The sequence below is a fragment of the Solea solea genome, chromosome 10, assembly GCF_958295425.1.
Source record: "Solea solea chromosome 10, fSolSol10.1, whole genome shotgun sequence".
Classification (NCBI taxonomy): domain Eukaryota; kingdom Metazoa; phylum Chordata; class Actinopteri; order Pleuronectiformes; family Soleidae; genus Solea; species Solea solea.
Window position 1 is genome coordinate 8,504,208 of NC_081143.1, and position 19,494 is coordinate 8,523,701.

A 19,494-nucleotide genomic window follows, 5' to 3' on the forward strand; every position below is an offset into this window, starting at 1 on the left:
CTGGACAAACAACTATTCACACTCACACCTACAGCCAAATATGCATGTTTTTGGAGTGTGGGAGGACACCGGAGAACCCGGAGAAGCCCACGCACACATGGGGAGAACATGCAAAACTCCTTGTTCCGACCAGGTTGCAAACCCTGGGTCTACCTGCTGCAAAGGCAAGAGTGCTAACCACTACACCGACCATGTGACCTGTGCAGGAGTGAATGCTGCTTAAAATGCTTCTTTATGTTGTTCATTGTCTCATCATCGCACTCTTGGAGACAAACACCAGCACATGTCAACAATTTCTGGAGGGAATCACTTTTTCTAACACTAACACATGCATGGACGTCCATGTAGCCACACACACGCACACAGGCGCACACATGCACACTCAAAAAACCAATTTTCTTTTTCAAGGGATTAGGTTGCTCCTTTCACCATCATCAGAAAGAAATCTCTATTAGGCTATTCTGTCTATATCAAAGTGAGAATTGGCCATTATGCCACTGAAGTGGAACAGGGAACCTCTGACTTCTAGTTTAAAAGAAATGCTGATAATGATGCTGCCGATGTTACGATATCCCATCCAATTAAAATGCATTGCACAAGCTGAGAACTCTGAATTAACTGTGTGACATCATGATTCCAGGTTGTCATAGGAGAATAATTTCAATTTAAATATAAGCACTTTCATCGCATATCAATGCTTCAGTTGCTTCATAATGTGATGGTGGCTGACAGATAGACTGGACAAGAGAGATCACAATGTCATTTCTTAGCCCACAGTACTACACTAAACTTTATATGTGACTATTAAAATGATATTTCACTTGGTGGGATAACACTTCTTGGTTCAGGAGTCAAACATGTCTTCATTAATTGGTTATGCTACCCTGCTCACAGAATATAATACAAATATGACCCATGTTTGATAAGCAATTGTACATTGCAAATGGTTTTCACAATGACTAAAACAATATAATATAATAGCCAAGCTGCGTTCATTCACGTTTTCAAATAAACATAGGTTCAAACTATCACCATTATTTGGAACTTTTTCGATGGAGGTTTTGGAGCACAGGGAGGAAGGCCCTGAAGTCTGTGATGAGTTAACTTTAAGACTTTATTTGAAAATACTGGGCCAAAGAGATTAGAGGCAACATCAAGACAGGCAGGTGCACACACAGCCTGATGCTATACTACGTTCAATTCTGAGGACCAGTCCTCAAGACGACACGTATAATCATCCTCCCTCTAATGACCTTGAACACATTTTCTTTGGATCAGGATGGAAGACACGTGTTTTTTGGTTGCACAAGGCTCTGATTGGCGTGCAACAATAGCTTTCTCTTGGAGCCAACCTCGAGACAAGCGCAGTCTATAAAACAACATGTTCTCCTCACAACTGGACTTTCAATTATAGCAGTGGCTCTATTGTTATAATACACAATATTCAATCACACTGTACTATACCGATTTATTTCCAGATGTGACTGGCATGTGAAAAAAACGGTAGCGCTTAGCAGCTAAACATTTCAGGAAGAAAAAAGTGGTGCAGAACGAAAAGACAAGAAAACTTTGGGTTTTGCATTCAGCAGGTGGAGAAACATTAAACAATTAAAGGTTTAGTAACACAGAAATACCTTCTCCGTGTACCAGAAAAAACATTAAAAAAGTATCCTTTCAATACACATTAGCTACCACTAACTAGTCGTTAGTGTCTGCAGGTTAATTTGATCATAAAACACATATTCAGCTCATGCAGCATTCATCTTTTACAGTTTACCATGCACCATCATCCATTTCTTGGCAACCTGTCAGTATTTCTGATATGTTCCCTTCTTCTGTCACCACTCAGTCAAATATTATTCATGTGGCGTAACCAAAAATAGCACCTGTATAACCGAGTCCACATATAAGCACAGCCAGTTGCCTCTCTCTCTCTCTCTCTCTCCCCGGCTGAATAGCTTCTGCTGAAATAATCAGATAAAGTCCGATTTTTCTCATCAGCCAGGTCAGTCGTGATCAGTCAAATCTCCCCATCTCTCCGCGCTGCAAACTGTCAACCTTGGAGTGTGGCTGAATCCGTCTTTCTTTCACTTCACTTAAAATGGCTGCAGCATTGGAAATAAGACATGAAAGCAGCTGATTGAGGCAGGGAGAGCGATTGACATGGAGGAGTCTAGACAGCGATGAGATAAAAGCACGGAGACCTCTGAATGTGAGGAGGCTTTAACTTTTTATTTGTTCCAAAATTGAAGGGAAAAGAACTTCCCATCGCACTCACTTAGCCTCTTTTAAAAATCACATCACTATAAAGAGCTGTTCATCCTCTCTGTCCGTCGCCTGTCTTGGAGAAAACACTTTTGTTTCAGGTTGGTCTCTGAGCAGAGCGACAGTCTCTGCTCAGCCGACTTCCCCTCGCCTAAAGTCAAAGTTATCAAAGTTCATATTTGACTCTGCTTTTATGCTGCATTTCATACCCTGTGATAACACCAGTGTCTGATACAAGGAGCTGAAATGTTAAAGAGAAATTATTTGCAGTGCAACAATTGCATCATTTTAAATCTAACTTTATTATTGATCGGTCCTAATTACATTGGATTACAATATTCTATTAATGGCTTTTTTTTGGATCCTTTTGGATTATACCAGCTGTCAATTGAGACCAAGTCACGTCAGGAAAATGATTACTGATGTGGGAAGTAAACTTATTTCCCCATTGACTTCCATTTAAACAGCTGGCAGAGTCCTCCTGGTGACCACTATTTGGCTGCGGACTACATCCATTTTTTTATGCTTTAATTATGGACAGGTTAAACAAATATCAAGTCAAGTCAAATATTTTTGGCTTGTTGAGACTGAATGCCATGAGAAAACATTTTGGCAAAAAATGTTTTGTTTTGGGGTTTTTATGTGCAAATCTTCACATTCATTTAACAAAAGTTGTCCCAGTTTTTGAATTAACTGTTTCAGAGATACTCATGAGTGTTTTTTTTTAATGTGTACTTTTATTATGTCCCAGGTGTACTAATACCTGGTGATCTATAGCTCGTAATCCAATGGAGATTAGAAATGTCAATATTCTGAATGTAAAATGTCCCACACACTGTAAAGGTCACACTTTTTTTTTATTGTGCGCCAACATACAGTGCTCAGCAAAAATGGATTCTGCAAGTCCAAGTCTTTGTTGTTGGAGCGGAGAATATCACTCTGAACTTTTCTTTGTTTATAATTTGCATGGATTTTTTCTTAAGTACATCATCAAAATTCCCACCCTGACATTGTATGAAACAGTCACGCATCCAAAAAAGGTTTTCAATCCAATTTTGCATTTGAAGTTGAACTGTTTATACAAAATGCCCACAAAATAATTGAGGTTGTCTCCTCTAAAAGAGGTTTTCTATTGGCAAAAATGCTGAAAAGCACAGAGTAAATAAATAACATTAATAAAGTCACTGCTGAATAACATACCTCATATTTTTTTTTATTGTCCTTAATCTAAATGACCTTAAAATAATACAGGACTATTTGTTGCCTCTCTCAAACACATAGTGACGTTAGGGGACAGAAGGGCGTCACGCCGCGTTCATTTCTAGGAGGTATATTGTAGTATTTAAATATTCTAGGATTTTCTATTTATTGGTTCTTTGAAAAAAATAACATGATATGAAATATTGATAACAGACACCGTTATTACGACTACAAAAAGCTTTGCCATTAAATCAAAATACGTCCTTAAAACACATACACTGCTGCTTTTAATCCTATATAAAAGCATTAGTATTCCTGAGACGAAAACACTGAGAGAAGTTGAAGTAAATTCCTGAAATGAATGAGGAGTGGAGGTGGTCACTGTGCTCACAGTCACAAAGTCTTCATTAATTCATTTGCTTAACACTGAAATATGTGACTTATAAATGATTTGTCATTAGCCTAATGAGTCTGCTATGGTTACAAACACTGGGAGTCAATTGGAGACTGCAAGGATGAGATTATGTCTTTAAATGCATGATTGTTGAACAGGTGCTCGGATGAATTACTTGTATTATTGCAGTGTTTTCATTTAAAATGTAGTACATTGCACAAGTATCGTTTTTGGAGTGAGAATAAGTTTTTTCTACTTGAAGTCAGTCATTCTGGTTTATGATCCATCTTGAGAACTGTGTTTCTCCAAGGACTGTTGTCTGGTGTTGATCTCAGTCCAGACTGGTTCCCTGATGATGGAATGATCTACTAAATGGTATCAGATCAGAGGTGACCCTCTCTATCTCCAATCCATCTCCTTTCCTACCTCTTGACGACCCGCCTCCTCCGAGAACGCCTCCCCTCCAAACACCCCTGACATCCTAACATGCACTTTCAGAGCATTTCTTCACCTTATCTTCAACATTTCATTTGATTGAGCAGATTCCGTACTTAGTGCTTACTAAAAGGTACAAAAGATTGTGTTTTTGTTCTCCATTTATAAGCCACTTTAGATAAAAGCCTCTATGAATGTAAATGGAAAATGTACGTGCGTGTCCTTTACCTCTACGTTCAGTGGTAATAACCCGGGCTTCCTGTCCCTCGCCCCAGCCCACAGCGGTGCGAGCAGTAAGTTGGAACAAATACGTCTGCTCGGGCGAAAGTCCTGTGACGGTGAACTGGCGAGCGTTGGAGCCCACCTCCACTGTGGTCCAGCGCAGAGGGTCCCTGCTGTCGAGGCAGTAGGAGATCTGGTATCCTGGCGAGGGGCACAAGTTAAGACAGACACAATTGGAGGACATAAATATTGGTGTGTGTGAATATCCTATCCTGTCTTTTTGTGGCCTACTTCAGATCACAGTGCCCACAGGAATCAAAGACAAAGAACAAACACTTTGAGTTTGCTATATTACAAAGGCATCAAAATGAATAACAATAAAACATTAATACAATCCAGAAATCATACATCAACTATCAAATTATTTCTGCTTATTTCTCAAGATGTTCAGCTCTGGTATGAATATCCAAACACAGTGAACTGATCTAGGGATGCACGATATTGGACTTGATATGCCGATATATCGGGAGTGATTGGACTGATAACCCATTCCAAAATATATAGGTTTTGCAGACCATTTAGTTTCTAATATTTGAGTTCTGACTTTATTCTCAGAATTCTGAGTTTAAAGTCCTCTGTGGCCCTAATCCTCGTCCATAAGTTTCTTCTGTAGTAAAATTCACGTAACATTGTTCATACTCATGTTGCCGCAGATCTACAGGCGGCAAATTTTCCTCATTGAGCAAAATGATCATGTGTTCATGTTACAGCGGAGTGAGTGATTTAGTGGTTATTTGTGCTGATGCACACAAACACTAGGTCTGCAATAGAGTTTTTTTTGTTATTAAATAAAAACATTTTTGTGATGTAATCTTTTTAAATGCTTTCTTTGCTCCTGCGTGAAAGTAAATTTGGTTTGTGGACAGAAAAAAACAAACATTTCAGGAAGTCATAAATTCGAAGTTTGGGAAACGCACTTGACATTTTACAGCATTTTCTGCGTTTTATAGACCAAACGATATATCAGCGAATCTAGAAGATAATGAACAGACTCATTAATCACGAAACTCATCGATAGTTGCAGCCCCCCCCCCCCCCCACACACACACACACACACACACACGACGCACTGACAACAGACAAATCTGTACACTCGTTAAAAACATAATTTTGTTCTCGCCAACAGCTGCCCGTTTGTGACTGGAACTCTCAGGAAAGATGTTAATACCAGGTCTGAAGGGGACAATATAACCCAAAAACAGACAAGTGTAAAGAAAAGGACACCTGACATTGAACAGCACTCCACACTCATAAACTGACAATGCTATATACATGCACACATTTTTATTGTCGTTCTCTCCCCTTGGCAGTGACCCGTGGTGTGCGGTGTGCGCAGCCTGTGTCTGCTCCTCTGTCTCATGTGCAGCAGTCCATGTAACGGCACCGCCACACTTCAACACGTGCACACCCGCGATCCACTGAGCCCCCGATCCCGCTTTTCACAGGCCACTGGCCATTCTCAATGGCCCTCCATGTGAAGATTACATTGTACACCGTACGCACACAATCACACCACAGTGACGTCGCGTCAAACTGCTCAGAGGGAAATTGTCAAAGGCACATAATCTGGTTGTGCGTCTGATAATCTCGTTAGTTCGTCTGAGTGTATGTTAATGAGAACACAGCGTGCGGGAGATTATTGCGTAACAGCTACACTACAAGTCCTGTTGCATCCCGACAACTGGGTCAGAGCACTTCATTGCGTTCTGTACTGCATATCATTAGCACGCCGCTGCTATCAGACACAGGAAGCTACATCTCCATTACAAAGTGGATGTGTCAAGTCAGGAAAAACAGCCCATCTGCCTTCTTCTACAGAAAGACTGAACATGTACCACATACATACACCGTTTCTTGTCTAAAAGGCGTCCGAAATACCGATCTACAATTTTTCTTTTTATGGCTTTTTAGTTGCTCTGTGTTCGTTGGCCTTGTCTGTATTGATGAAAACGTTCCTGCCTGAGCTAAGTAGCTGTGGATTCTTTGTGCTACAATGGCACTTAAATGTTACTCAGAGGTGAAAGCTTTTTAATAAAATGCAGGAGACAGCCAGAGCAGAGCATGCAACAACTACAGGTAGCAATGAGCCTCATCTCTCACACCCCAAGACACTGTACAACAGTGTTAAATCACATCTCCTTTCATAGGTTTGCAAAATAATCGATGCATACAATTATACTAAGGCTGTAATGCAGGTTATATACAATCCCTGTTTTCGCTTTCTTTGAAAAAAATATTATATATATATATAACACGCTGCCCTTATTTTACAGTTGATCCAGAACCAAAAATAAGCACTTTTCACTTTCTTGTGATCTTAATGAACCCTTACAACATTTCCATTACTATATTAAAACATACATACAAAGGCTATAAGAATGTGCAATAGACATAGAGTGCATTATATCCTTTTTTTTCCTCATTTTTGGACAATCTGATGAAAAGTATTTTCATTTCATTTCATAAAAACTATAAAAATGAATCATAACTTTGACTCAACAACACACAAGAAGACAAAAAAATGCATTTTGTTAAGCCTGAAGACGTGACCTATAAACACACACACCCCAGGACGTCCATGTGAGGAGTTGTGTGTTATTCCCGCTGCAATTAACCGAGAGCAGATCTGTGCCGCGTGAGCACTAAGGGTCATGTATTTGCATTTCTTGAGTTCATTTAATTGTTATTATTATTAGGAAATATGTATTTAAATATTCCATTTCTTGTCTTAAGCAGTGAAAAGGTAAAAATAATAAATGAACAGTTTAGTTGCTGCTAAAAAAGAATAACTGTTTTGATATCCTCTATTAATTTACTCCTGTGGTTACTATAACGATTTCTTTTAAGATTTCATGTTTTTTTCATAAAGTTCATAAAAAATAATTACTTGTCCACTTGTCTAATAAACGTTTTTTTAGATCACTGTGTCTCGACACACTGGAGATTCCATAATCCAACACCATCCATTACTATAGTTTTTTGTACAGTACATAAAACATTGCCATTGCTACGGCAGAGTTCACTTATTAGACATGGCAGAGTCAAACCGAGCGTCGTTTCATGGACAGTAAAACACGAGATGTTTGCTTGTGATGTGTGACTTCCGGTTAATCTTTCTCAAAACTCCAGTCCAAAATCCAGCCGTGGCTTTGGGAGAAAATGTTTCATTTTTGGAATGCAAAGTATTCAATTTTGTGTATGCAAAATGATGTTGCATGGAAATGGGATACAGTTTTGATTTGCCACTGGGACGTTTTGTGTGCACAAGGTAGTATCATATCCACCTACAAGTCGTGTGGAAAAACACAAATGCCTCACTGCTCAGTGCCAAATTTCTCCTCTGTCCGCGCTCCCAAAAAGGGTTAAAAACTCATGGAGAAATAAGGACGTCATGAGCAGCAGAAGAAATTGGGACAACACAGTTATATGTATCTGCATGAGAACACACACACACACACACACATTCACACTCATGCAGCAAGGACACAGCAGGACAGCCTGTTTGTGTGTTCCAGTGATGGAGAGAGACTCGCCCTCCCACTCATTCCCCTGTCACAGAGTGATGTCGCACTAAATGTCCTCCTGCTTACAATACAGTCACACATCACTCACACTGTCCCGCTTTCTTCCCCCACTGAGAGGACAAATACTACACCTCTCACCCCGTTATTGTGTGCAACACACACACACACACACACACTCTGTCCCTCTGCTCACCTCCATACATCTCCGCTCTTGTCCCTTGGCGTCTGTTCTCTCTCTTTCTGGCTCAGCAGCTTTCACATTCTTCTCGCCTCTTTGTCGATTGTGTCCCTTCATCTGTTCTATCTGCTCCCTTCAGTTTCAGACACAAGTTTTATGTGTGGACCTCTCTGTGTTTATATATGTGTTTATGTATGCATTAGGAATGCTGTCTTGCTTCAGCAGGTATAATAGCCCTTTTTCCCAGGTACGATCTTGATGACTGGCACACACACGCACAGGCACACACACACACACACACAAATGAACATAAATAACAACAAACCTTGGCAGTGAAGTGGAGGATAGAAAGAGCTGACCCCTGTTTGAAAGCTAAATACAGAATCAGCTCTTTCCCATTTTACGCCTTTTACTTCCTTCCTTCCCTTGAAAGATCACAGTTGTGTGTGTGTGTGTGTGTGTGTGTGTGTGTGTAGCTCTGTGTGTGTAGCTCTGTGTGTGTTCACGTGTTTAAAACTGCTAACTCATTCCCTGTGTACGCCCAGCTCTATCCCTCAGCAATTGAAAATAAATCTATTGTGACTACAAGCATAAAACTTTAGCTTATGAGTTAAATGTGATTATAAAATATTTGCTTTCTTGTGTGTGTGTGTGTGTGTGTGTGTGCTTTGGTACCTAATATGATGCCGTTGGGGTTTGTGGGTGGCTGCCAAACCACCCTAACCGACGACAATCGAACTTCTGGAAACATCATCCTGACAGGAGGACCTGGGACTGGAGAGAGAAAATTAGAGAAGGGAGTTGGCAGGAGCATTAAAGAATAATAACTTATTTATAAAGAGAAGCACAGAGGAACTTCTTCAAAGCGACGAAATGAGGAAAAAAAGAACGTCGTAACATCAGGCTCTTATACAGAGTATATTCTAATGCATTAGCGAGACAAGACGTATAGGCATTTGTGATCTCCACACACATACAAAATTTAAGAGGCACGTCTAAAAGACACAAAATAGAAAATGTAATTTTCTCTGAACATCCATCACACTGACTCTGTCTTTGTTTGTGATAAAGGCCCGTGTTCCACACCACCAAATACATGTCAGCGTGACCGTGTGTGTGTGTGTGTGTGTGTGTGTGTGTTTAAGTATGACAGACAGTTTCAGAGGTTCATTATTCATTGCCTGGAATTGACTTCCCCATATTCTTACTTCATCCTGAAATGAGAAAATCTTTTCAAACGTGACACTGTTTGATAGCAGATGAGCGCGTATGAGTGCGTGTGTGTGTGTCCTTGTATGTGTAGTTTTGTGAGGACCCTAAAGAATTTATGAACCATACAGAATGAGGATAAGGTTAAGACCTGGTTTTAGGGTTAGGGTTAGGCATATAGTTGTCATGGTTAAGGTTAGTTCATGGATGTATTATGAGAACTGGATTGAGCTCCGCCCCGCTCCGCCTTGAAGACAATTTATCCAGTGGCCACTCATGGTACTGCAACAACAAAAATACTAATGCGGCCCATAAAGCAAATTTCCCATTGACCACAATAGAGACGCCTGTAAAACTGTTCACAGGACACCTTGAGACATGGACATAGACATTTATAGATCTTTATATTCTATATTTTGAATTAATGTTAATATGTTAATATTTGTAAAACCTTCCTGAAGGCCAGAAAAGAAATCCCCCAGAGTGACGTCACAGCTGTGTACAAGCACACCAAAGATATGAAAACTTATAGGAATGAACAAAGCCAAAAGGGCAGTGCTCTATCCAGGTCTTATACAGTTAATATATCCATGGAGGATCCTTACTACGACTGTTGCACACGCAAACTTATATCTTATATCTGATGGGTAAACTGAACCTGGTGGATGATTCAGTGAAGTGGTGGAAAAACAGCTACAGAGGAGAGAAGCAGGCATAAGTGTTGAACAAACCGCCGATCAGACAGAAAGGTCAGCGATCACATGGACACACACAGAGAGAGAGATCCTACCATCTTCTTTGGTCCGAAGCAGCATGGGGTTGCTGAGCGGGCCGTCGCCGATCTGTGTGTACGCCAGCACCTGCAGCACGTACACTGTGTATTGCTGGAGACTCCTGAGGAGCAGTGACACGTTCCCTTCTCCTTTTACCACCTGAACACTGGGGGGACTTTCCGAGTCCTTCTCACTGGACAACACCTGAACACAGACACACAAATCCACACACACACACACACAATCACAAATAGCTGATAAGAAGTGGTCAAATATGTGGAATTAAATTCTCTATTAAATAAATCTTGTGTTTTTCTTTCTTTATTACTCTTAATGACTTGGATTTCAAGGATTAAGCTGGTGATGCTCTATATTTTTACTTTTGCAAACAAACTAGCAGTTCATCTGTCAAACTCTCAATATGTTGAATTCACCCCGCCTGTTCCAAACATCCCCAAGAACTGTGTGACTAATGTGTAATATTTGAAGCTTTGACATTGCTAACAAGGAGGTCACTCAGTGATAAACCCACAGACAGTCATATACACAGTTCCCAAAGGTTTTGCCAAGGCTCAGCAACTGTTTTGCAACACAGCACAACACAGCACTACAGATGCTTTCATAGTGCAGGTTTTATACAAGGTGCGTTTAGGGAAAAACAACCAAATGTCCACAACATCGTCACCAAACAAGGGATTTATAACACGCAGCCATTGCGGACTTACACATTACGAGGCGACTGAAACAAAGGATCAGTGAGCACAGAAGCACAATATGCAGGAATAATGATCATCATGACATCTGCTCACTAAGTGTTTGTGGTACTGAACAGGTGGCGACCATGACAAGCTATACTGACACAAAAGGCAGGCATACTGGAGTCATACTCCCTTAGCCCTACTCCTAAGGGATTGAATGATTGAAAATGTTGTTCCACAAATTACTGAAGATTAGGGATTTCTCAATCCAGACCAGAAACCAGCAATCACACCCATCACCTCACCTCAATCATACCGTAATTCAGTGTTTCTCAATCCTGGTCCTGGGGACCCACTGCCCTGCATGTTTTAGATGTTTCCCTGCTGCAACACACCTGATTCAAATACATGGGTCGTTACCAGGCTTTTGCAGCAGGGAAACATCTAAAACATGCAGTGGGTCCCCAGGACCAGGATTGAGGACTATGGACCTGAATTTGATACAATTGGTCATATTTAAAAACAATGCCTTGTCTTCTGTCCTCTCTGCATACTAACCCACTCACTCACGATTGTGACGACACAGTGGGTGAAACCTGTAACTCTGTAACTCCAGTTTACAATCACAACAGTTGTTTGAGTCAGTACAGAATATAAGGTAAAAGCTCCGGCATCAAACCACCTGTTCAAAATGAAGACAGGTGTTATTTTCACCATCTCGGTCACAGTGTAATGAAATGTTGTACACAAACACAGCACTGGTTTAGCTAACAGAGAGCAGGTGACAGCACCGCGCTCCCTCCCCCTCTCCCTCTCTCTCTCTGCGTCTCAGCGGTATCTGCAGCCTCACAGCAGGAGTCATTATCTCATTTCTCTCCAAACTTCAGACAGGAATCTAATTTACTTTCCTAACAGTGACAATTTAAAATAAAAAACTGTACTCTGGAAAAAAAAAAACTAATTGGGATCGTGGGCCAAAAAAAGCAGGACATCCTCACTGAAGATGATGTAGTTTGTACAACAATGTTTGTTTTGTTAAAATACACTACACCTGTGGCACCCGTGACAATGTGATTTGTCAGCGGTCACAGACATGCCCATTTAAGCCTACTTTTCACTTCCAAACATTTGCCTGATGGAGGTCTAAAGAAAACAAAACAGTGTTGTTTGAGTTCTGTCACTATAGTCTCCCACACACCTGTCTCTGGAAATAGCTGTGCAAAGAACTTGTTTGTTTTTGTGCCTTCTACCTGACAATAAAATGTAAACAAAGTTAGCAACTACCTGGGGAACATAATGGAGCATTTAACAGCTGATGATGGCAGGTATTTCCCCTCAGGATTTAGTGGAGACTAAAACAGAGCTGAAAGGAGAACTAAAAATAGATATAGCATAAGCCACAAATATTCCATAGCTGCTGGTTGTCTGAATAGGCAGCAGAAGTGGCACGGAAATCAACAACAGTGACAAAGAGTCACTGGATTTTTACAAACTTTTTTGCCGAATAAATACATAATCAATTTGTCAATCATCAAAAATGACAAACCACCCACATTCATCAAACAGCTTTACAGTACACATGGACAATTCATCAGTGGAATTTGTTAAAAATGGCAATAAAGCATGACCGTATTTTAACTGAGGCATTCATTAAAAAATGAGTGCCCACTCAAAAAAAAAAAACACACTGTACCTCCTGTGGCAACAGGCTCCAATTTGAATGCGTGTCAAGAACCCCCCCCCCCCCTGCCTCACTTGAGACCATTTTGAAAGAAAATGTCATCTCTTAAGTGTCTAAAAACAGAAATAGTAATCAGTAGCACATGGCAGGAGGCTGGAGAATTACATGTACATGGGGATAGAGAGTGTTGAAGAGCTGCTGCTGGCAGCCACTTCTCGGCTTTTAGCGGTAGATTGGTGGTAGATGGTAGGCCTGCTGCTCGGCGTGATCCTCAGGAGGGCACGAGAAAACACACAGACGCGGAGTGTGATGTGCTTATGACCTGAATTTTGCACATTTTAAAAATACTTTGAAAGTTACGTGTTTGTAACTAATGGTCTCAGTCTTTCTGTACTGGTAAGAAGGTTTCTCTTTATTAAATCTACCTTTCTAAACATGTCGAGGGATGCTACAACAGTGGATGAGAAAAAAATGAATACTTGTCAACTCTTGGTATTAAAATCAAACAAGAAAGAAAAAAAAAAGAGAGAGCAAAAAACCCTGGAAACTGTGTGTGGGAGTCTGCAAAAAAAACATACAGCGAGTGTAAAGGGTGACTGTGACTAAGTGATGCACTCGTGTAAAAATGGCATCACCTTCCACTTCACAATCTACAATATTTATCCAGTTTTTGTTTTTTTCTTTAGAAGCCTGCACATCAGAATGTGACAATTACAGACACAGACAGAATGAGGTTTAATTTGGCAAATGTTGACAGATTAAAAGGTAATGTTGTGTGTGTTGGATGTGAATAAACACAGAACGCAGAGTGCGTGTAAGCTTTAAAAAGTTCATGTTCAAAACAAAACTCCTCAAAATGAAACCAGAAGGCTTTATGGATTATTCTCCTTTCTTTCATAAATATATAATACATCTATTGTACAACAGCATGATACACACTGTTTCAAGAAAGTGTATTAAACATTAAAGCCTTATTCACCTGAATGTATGAGCCCATACACTCCCACCCTCACCCTCACCCTGGATGCGTTTAAAGAAGAAGAACAAACTAGAGCAGTTACAGGGTGTTACATCATGCTTGCACTATTAGACATGTGTGTGTCCATGCCACTGTGCAACTGTGTGTAAAGGTGTTGGGGGAAATGATAATGGGCTGAGAGGGTCAAGTGAAAGTACCACAATATGGTTTTATGTGTGTGTGTGTGTGTGTGTGTGTATGTGTGATTAAATACCTTATATCCAAGTATGACTCCATTTTTCTGTGCCCGAGGAAGAGAAGTCCATGTGAGTAGGATCTGGGTGGAACTCACTGCCTCAGCAGTCACATTAAGTGGAGAGCCAGACGGAACTAGAGAACACACACAGCGAGAGAGAGAGAGAGAGAGAGACAGCTGAGTGCTTCACTCTCAAAAACCAACCACTGCTTTTATCTAAATCATCTCATCGCCTTCCTGCTCCGCTTTGTACCAGATTCTGCTGTGTTTGCAGCGACGGTGTTGCTCCAGGGTCCAGGTCCTATGGAGTTGTAGGCCTGTATCTGCACCTGGTACTGGGACCAGGGTTTCACACCCTCGACTGTGGTCTCAGTGGTTCCACGAGCTCCCTCCACATCCTCGGTTCTGTCCTCCCCTTGCCCGTCTGTCCTCCACACCCGCAGTTGGTAGCCTACAGTCTCTGGGCTGCTGTTGTACTCAGACTCAGGAAGAGGCTGGACAGTAACAAAGGGGAGGGGTCAGAGAGAGGTCTTTTGACTTTAATCCATCTTGTTTGACATGAACTCAGGTGACAATAAAAATATATGGATCTAATTTAGGTGCTTATGAGTTATTTTGGTATAGTTATTGAGGCAAAATGATGATTTGAAACGTATACATTTTAAGCCTGAGTAGAACCCTGTCACACATAAGCTGAACAAAACAAATAAACAAACAAAGTAGACTTTAATATGGGAAGATTTTATACTTTTTAGCCTCCAGTGGTTGTTAATAAAAACACAACCATTTTAGCTTGCTGATACAACAGTGACAAAGTGGGTATGATGGATTTGTACAGTGTATATAATTTATGTTAATACATATACAATGAATATAAAATGTTCCTCTCCTCATAAAGAAACATGGTCCCAACAGTATGAAGTGGCATCTCAAGGTGAAGCCTTGCATATACCGTATAAAAAGACTCATGAGTGCAACTCGTGAGGGAGAAGCGTTTTTGTATTTTCCAAGAATGTGTGATGTGTCAAACTCTAAATGAAATCCTAAAAAACTTTTTACAATTTTCTCTTCTTTGACATTCCCTCTTCCCGGTCTCTGTCTCTCCAGGTTTTTCTCCCGGCTTATTCACCCGCTGTCGTCCTCTTTGACTCATCTTTCTCATTTCCTGTCTCCCCCTGACTCTCACCTCATCTTCTCTGCCCGTGACCACCTATGTCAGAATACATTCCGTTCCCCCCCCAAAAAAACCATTTGAACAGAAAGCTTAGTTTGCTCCCAGTATAGAATTCCACTGATGATGCTCTGTGCTGTGCAACAGATAAGTAAGTAAGACACCCAGTCGTTTTAAATACCCCAGTGATTTAGCTCAGCTGAGCATTTAGGAGCCATAATACAGAATGTCACATTAGCTTTATTATCCTTAATATGCAGCTTAGAATAATAGCCTTAGCTAAAACCTTTGTGATGGTTCCACTACAGCAGAAAACCTAGCACACTGTAGCTCAGGCTGGGCACTAACATGCAGGTAAAATCCCATTAGCATGCTGCATAGGTAGCGCACAGTGCCTCAGTGTCTGTGTCTGATTTGACAGGCTCTTTTTCTCATTCCAGCTCTTAAATGGAAAATACTCTGCCCTCCATTTATGTTATAATAGAAGGGGGGAGGGGAGCGGAGGGCAGGAACAAGAGGGAAAAAGAAAAGACAGTGAGGGGGAAATTATATTGCAGTTTGTGCTGCTAGTGGTCCGCAGGGTGAACGGGAAATGTGACAGATTAGTTTTAGCAGTGATAACCAGGAGAGACAATGATTATAGGCTGTCATTCACGCAAGCTGTTCGGTCCTGCTGCACATGCACGCACACACACACACACAGAGCAAAGAGACAAAGAGATATAAAGAAAATCCCCATCAGTCAAATTAGCACAGTTTCAAGCTGCGCAACAGGGCAAAGTCAGGTTACTCTGTGTGTGTGTGTGTTTTTCTTTTTTTCTTCAGTACCTTCCAGCCGAAGCGCAGGCTGGTCTGTGTAGCAGACAGCAGGGTGAGGTTGGAGGGATAAGTGTCAGGGGCTGCCTGTAGCGTCTGAATTAGCCTGGAGGGGGCGCTCATAGGACTGGCCCCGACAATGTTCACTTGTTGCACCCTGAACCTGGTGGAGAAGACAATAAATCACGTTAAAGTCCGTTTGATATTTGTAGGGAGATCCAAAGTCTGAAAAAATAAATAACAATTAGGAACTTACTTAACTTTTACTTAGTTAAAGTTATTGAAATTGTTTAGAAAAATGAGCGGGTAAACAGCTCTGTGTTCTGACAGTGATTACTGATGAAGAGCGTTTGGCAAGTCTCAGTGGTCTGAAAATACATCGAAGGGAAACCTTTTGAATATCTTACATCACTTTATCCAAACAGGAGCCAGAACTCCACTTAGCTTGTGAGGTTACGCCGTTTGTCTGTGAATAAATGGCTTCTTTACTAAATGCATTAATGAGGGCATGTAGGGAGGAGGGAGGGAGGGGACAGCCAGGAAGTTCGCCAAAACATGACCCAAAAAAAAAGACAAAACCGAGTAGCTTTTTAAGAAACCCCAATCAAACAGAATGTTTCATGGTGAGTGTTTGGGGCTGTTGCTTGAAAAACACAGTTGTTTTTAACCAAGTCACTTGTGGGGCTTCTGTCGTGCTTGTCACTAATAAGCAACCAAAACCTAGGACCTGCTGGAATGACTGAAGATGGCAGTCGAATAGACAGAAAGGTGGACATTGAGGTCAATTTTTATGGGATGAAAGTTTAAGTTTTGCGTAGTAAAAATGAAAAGCAACAGAGTAGAGCCGCATCCAACGATTATTTCCATAACCAATTGATTATTTTCTCGATGAATCAATCAGTTGTTCAGTACATAAAATGTCAAAAAATGTCAGAAAAATGCCCACAAACCAAAAATTGTTCACATGTAATGTAAGTAAGTAAGTAAGTACATTTAATTTATAAAGCACATTTACACACAGCATAAGCTGACCAAAGTGCTGTACAGTGAAAGACTAAAAAAGACTCAAATTAATACAAAGTAATACAAAAAACATTTGACCAATAGTCATCATTAAATAAGATAAAACATGAATAGTGAAACAAGTAACATTCAAGACAGTGATTTCTTTTTTCATTTAACATGATTTCTTTGTTAAATGAAGAAAAAATATTCACATATAAGTAGCTAAAAAAAAAATCAGTGACCACTCAATGATTAATAATGGATGAATCGTTGCAGCCCTATCAGCAATCCACTCACTTATCAGACAAGCATTCCAGAATTCTACCGACACTTCCCATGAAGGAATTTGTGATATTTGAGATTCTCTCTAAAAAAAAAGAACCTCAGTGGCATCCTTGAGGTGTAACTCTTAGTGAGAGGACTTTGAAAAAGGCTGTTGAATTGAATTAAATCAAATTTCAGTGAGAAAGTAAAGGACACAATAATGCCGACCTCTTGACACACACACAGATACACAGCCGCAAGAGAGCGTCTGTTACTTGTTAATCCATCCGTGCTTCAGCGTGGGTGTGAATGACAAAAAAAAAAGTGTGAGTGTGCAGAGTGCATGTGAGAGACTCTACATCTATGAGCTCTCGTCCCTGCATTGAGACGACTGAGAGCGCGGTGTAAAGAGGAACTTAAAGCGGGGGGGATAAAAAGGACCGACAAGTGCATCACTTCATCTAATGTCCCAGTGGTGTCGCTTGTCACAACATAATCCCTGTGTGTGTGCACACACACACACACAAACACAGCAATCCTATTACAAATGAAGACTGAGATACAAAGACAGATAGACTGATAAATACAGCAGATAGATAGACATATAGAGAGAGAATTGGAGAGGGAGAAGCTGTTCAGAGAGGCAACAGACCACATTTACAAAGTGCAGGCTCCCCGTGGCCCTTGAGCTGGGATCATAGACACTCCTCATTTACTTTATTTCTTATTCTCCTCGTCTCCTATGCCTTTGTGTCTTCCCTCCCCTCATCCCCCGTCGTCCCCTCTCCTTCCTTTCAGCTAATTTTGGAGCTGGGTTTAAAGTGGAGGTGTAGTAAAGATCTGCATGTAGCAGCCGTGAAGGTGCTGACAAACGGAAAAAATCTCAGATGGAAAATGTCTGTGTGATTTATCTACCGTCACCTGAGTGCTGCAATACTGCAGAAACTGGAGGAGCGTTAGACGAGTGTGTGCGCCTGTGACCGCGCTGTTGTGTTGTGCTGCTTACCTGTACTGAGTGAATGGAGTGAGGTCAGGGATCTCCAGTGTGTCTGCATCCGGTTGGTTGTCTTTCTGGTAGACAACTCTCCAGGTGTCCTCCTCCTTCCCGTCCTCCTTTACTACCTGGATATAAGATTCTGCGTGAGAAAACATTTTCCCCTCCCCGATGTGCCTCAGGACGAGCAAAACACTAGCGCACGCACCTGTCCTTCAACAATCCATCGTGATATTTCTGTCTTTCCGCTGGGACCAGGCCGGAACCGCAGTGTTGCTGTCCGAGGGCTGATGTTGGAGATGACTAAATTGGATGGTGCTCCAGGAAGTTCTACAGACAGAAAACAAAACAAAACAAGATAAAAACCTTCTGAGAATTTTGCAGCCAGTCACCATCATGTTTCTACCGATAAATAAACAATTTATGACCAAAATCTGTCGGGTTGCTGCTCATGTGGTAATGTTATTTATAAAATGAAAAAGTTTGTGCACTACATTATTGATGTTTCAATAGTACGGCACAAATTCTTTGAAATATAAACCACCTCAGTTGCTGGTGCTATAGAAACGAGGTGGGAAACAAACATAGAAAACATATTTATTTTCAACCAGAACAAACACTGCACCATCACAGTGTGGTGGTTTTCAAAGTGATGGCTCAAAAGGAAGAGAACAAAACAAATACACTGTGTGACTTTTCCATGAACGGATAAAAATACATTTAATCTGGCAAAAGTGACAAACATGACTCATGAGATAAACTAACAGAAAAGGATGGAACTAATGTCATGATAATGATTTAATTACAAAATAGCAGGAGTGAGCCAAGATTGCCTGTAATACATTCTTGAACTATTATGGCGACTAAAAGACTGGCCAAAGAGAGAGAAAAGAGAGTCATTTTACTACAGCACAGGCACTTATGCTACAGCTGCATCTCTCGCTCTGTCAGAGCAATTTATTTCATATTTCTGAGGTTGGCAATACAATACATGGGATAAATCTGAACGCCAGTGGAAGCGAGAGGTGAATTAAATGCACAGTCCACTAAAGTCCATTTAAGGCATATAAATGTCTGAGTAGGCTGCAAGCCTCATAAATTATCTTTGACCCATTCTTATTCTAACATTGTTCCACCTCTGTGGAAATAATGAGTGACAGGAAACAGGTAATGCTGCTGAACAGTCGTGGCAGCCTGAGAAGCACGACCGCTTAGTGAGGAGAGAAGCACGCGAGGGATTTGCTCAGAAATGATCTCCTTGTTTAGACCGCAGCCCAAATCGGATTTCTAAGCATATCCAGATTGGACCTAGCTTGATATTTTGGCAGTTTGGACATCTTAAAAAAAACACCTCAAGATCCAATTTTTTAACGAACATTAATAACGTAGAT

General features: G+C 40.9%; 1 protein-coding gene across 2 annotated transcripts in view; it reads right to left on the reverse strand.

Annotated features, from left to right (window-relative positions):
* The window catches only part of LOC131466990 (protein sidekick-1-like), a 267,384-nt gene that overhangs the window by 26,008 nt on the left and 221,882 nt on the right, over nt 1-19,494 (reverse strand). For both annotated transcript variants that reach the window (XM_058640648.1, XM_058640647.1), the window contains 8 exons: nt 18,312-18,433; nt 18,116-18,231; nt 15,853-16,003; nt 14,107-14,347; nt 13,872-13,987; nt 10,278-10,464; nt 8,954-9,052; nt 4,523-4,717 (listed from right to left, as the gene is read on the reverse strand). In XM_058640648.1, the coding sequence (XP_058496631.1) occupies nt 4,523-4,717; nt 8,954-9,052; nt 10,278-10,464; nt 13,872-13,987; nt 14,107-14,347; nt 15,853-16,003; nt 18,116-18,231; nt 18,312-18,433 (1,227 nt within the window). The remainder of the gene's footprint in view (nt 1-4,522; nt 4,718-8,953; nt 9,053-10,277; nt 10,465-13,871; nt 13,988-14,106; nt 14,348-15,852; nt 16,004-18,115; nt 18,232-18,311; nt 18,434-19,494) is intronic.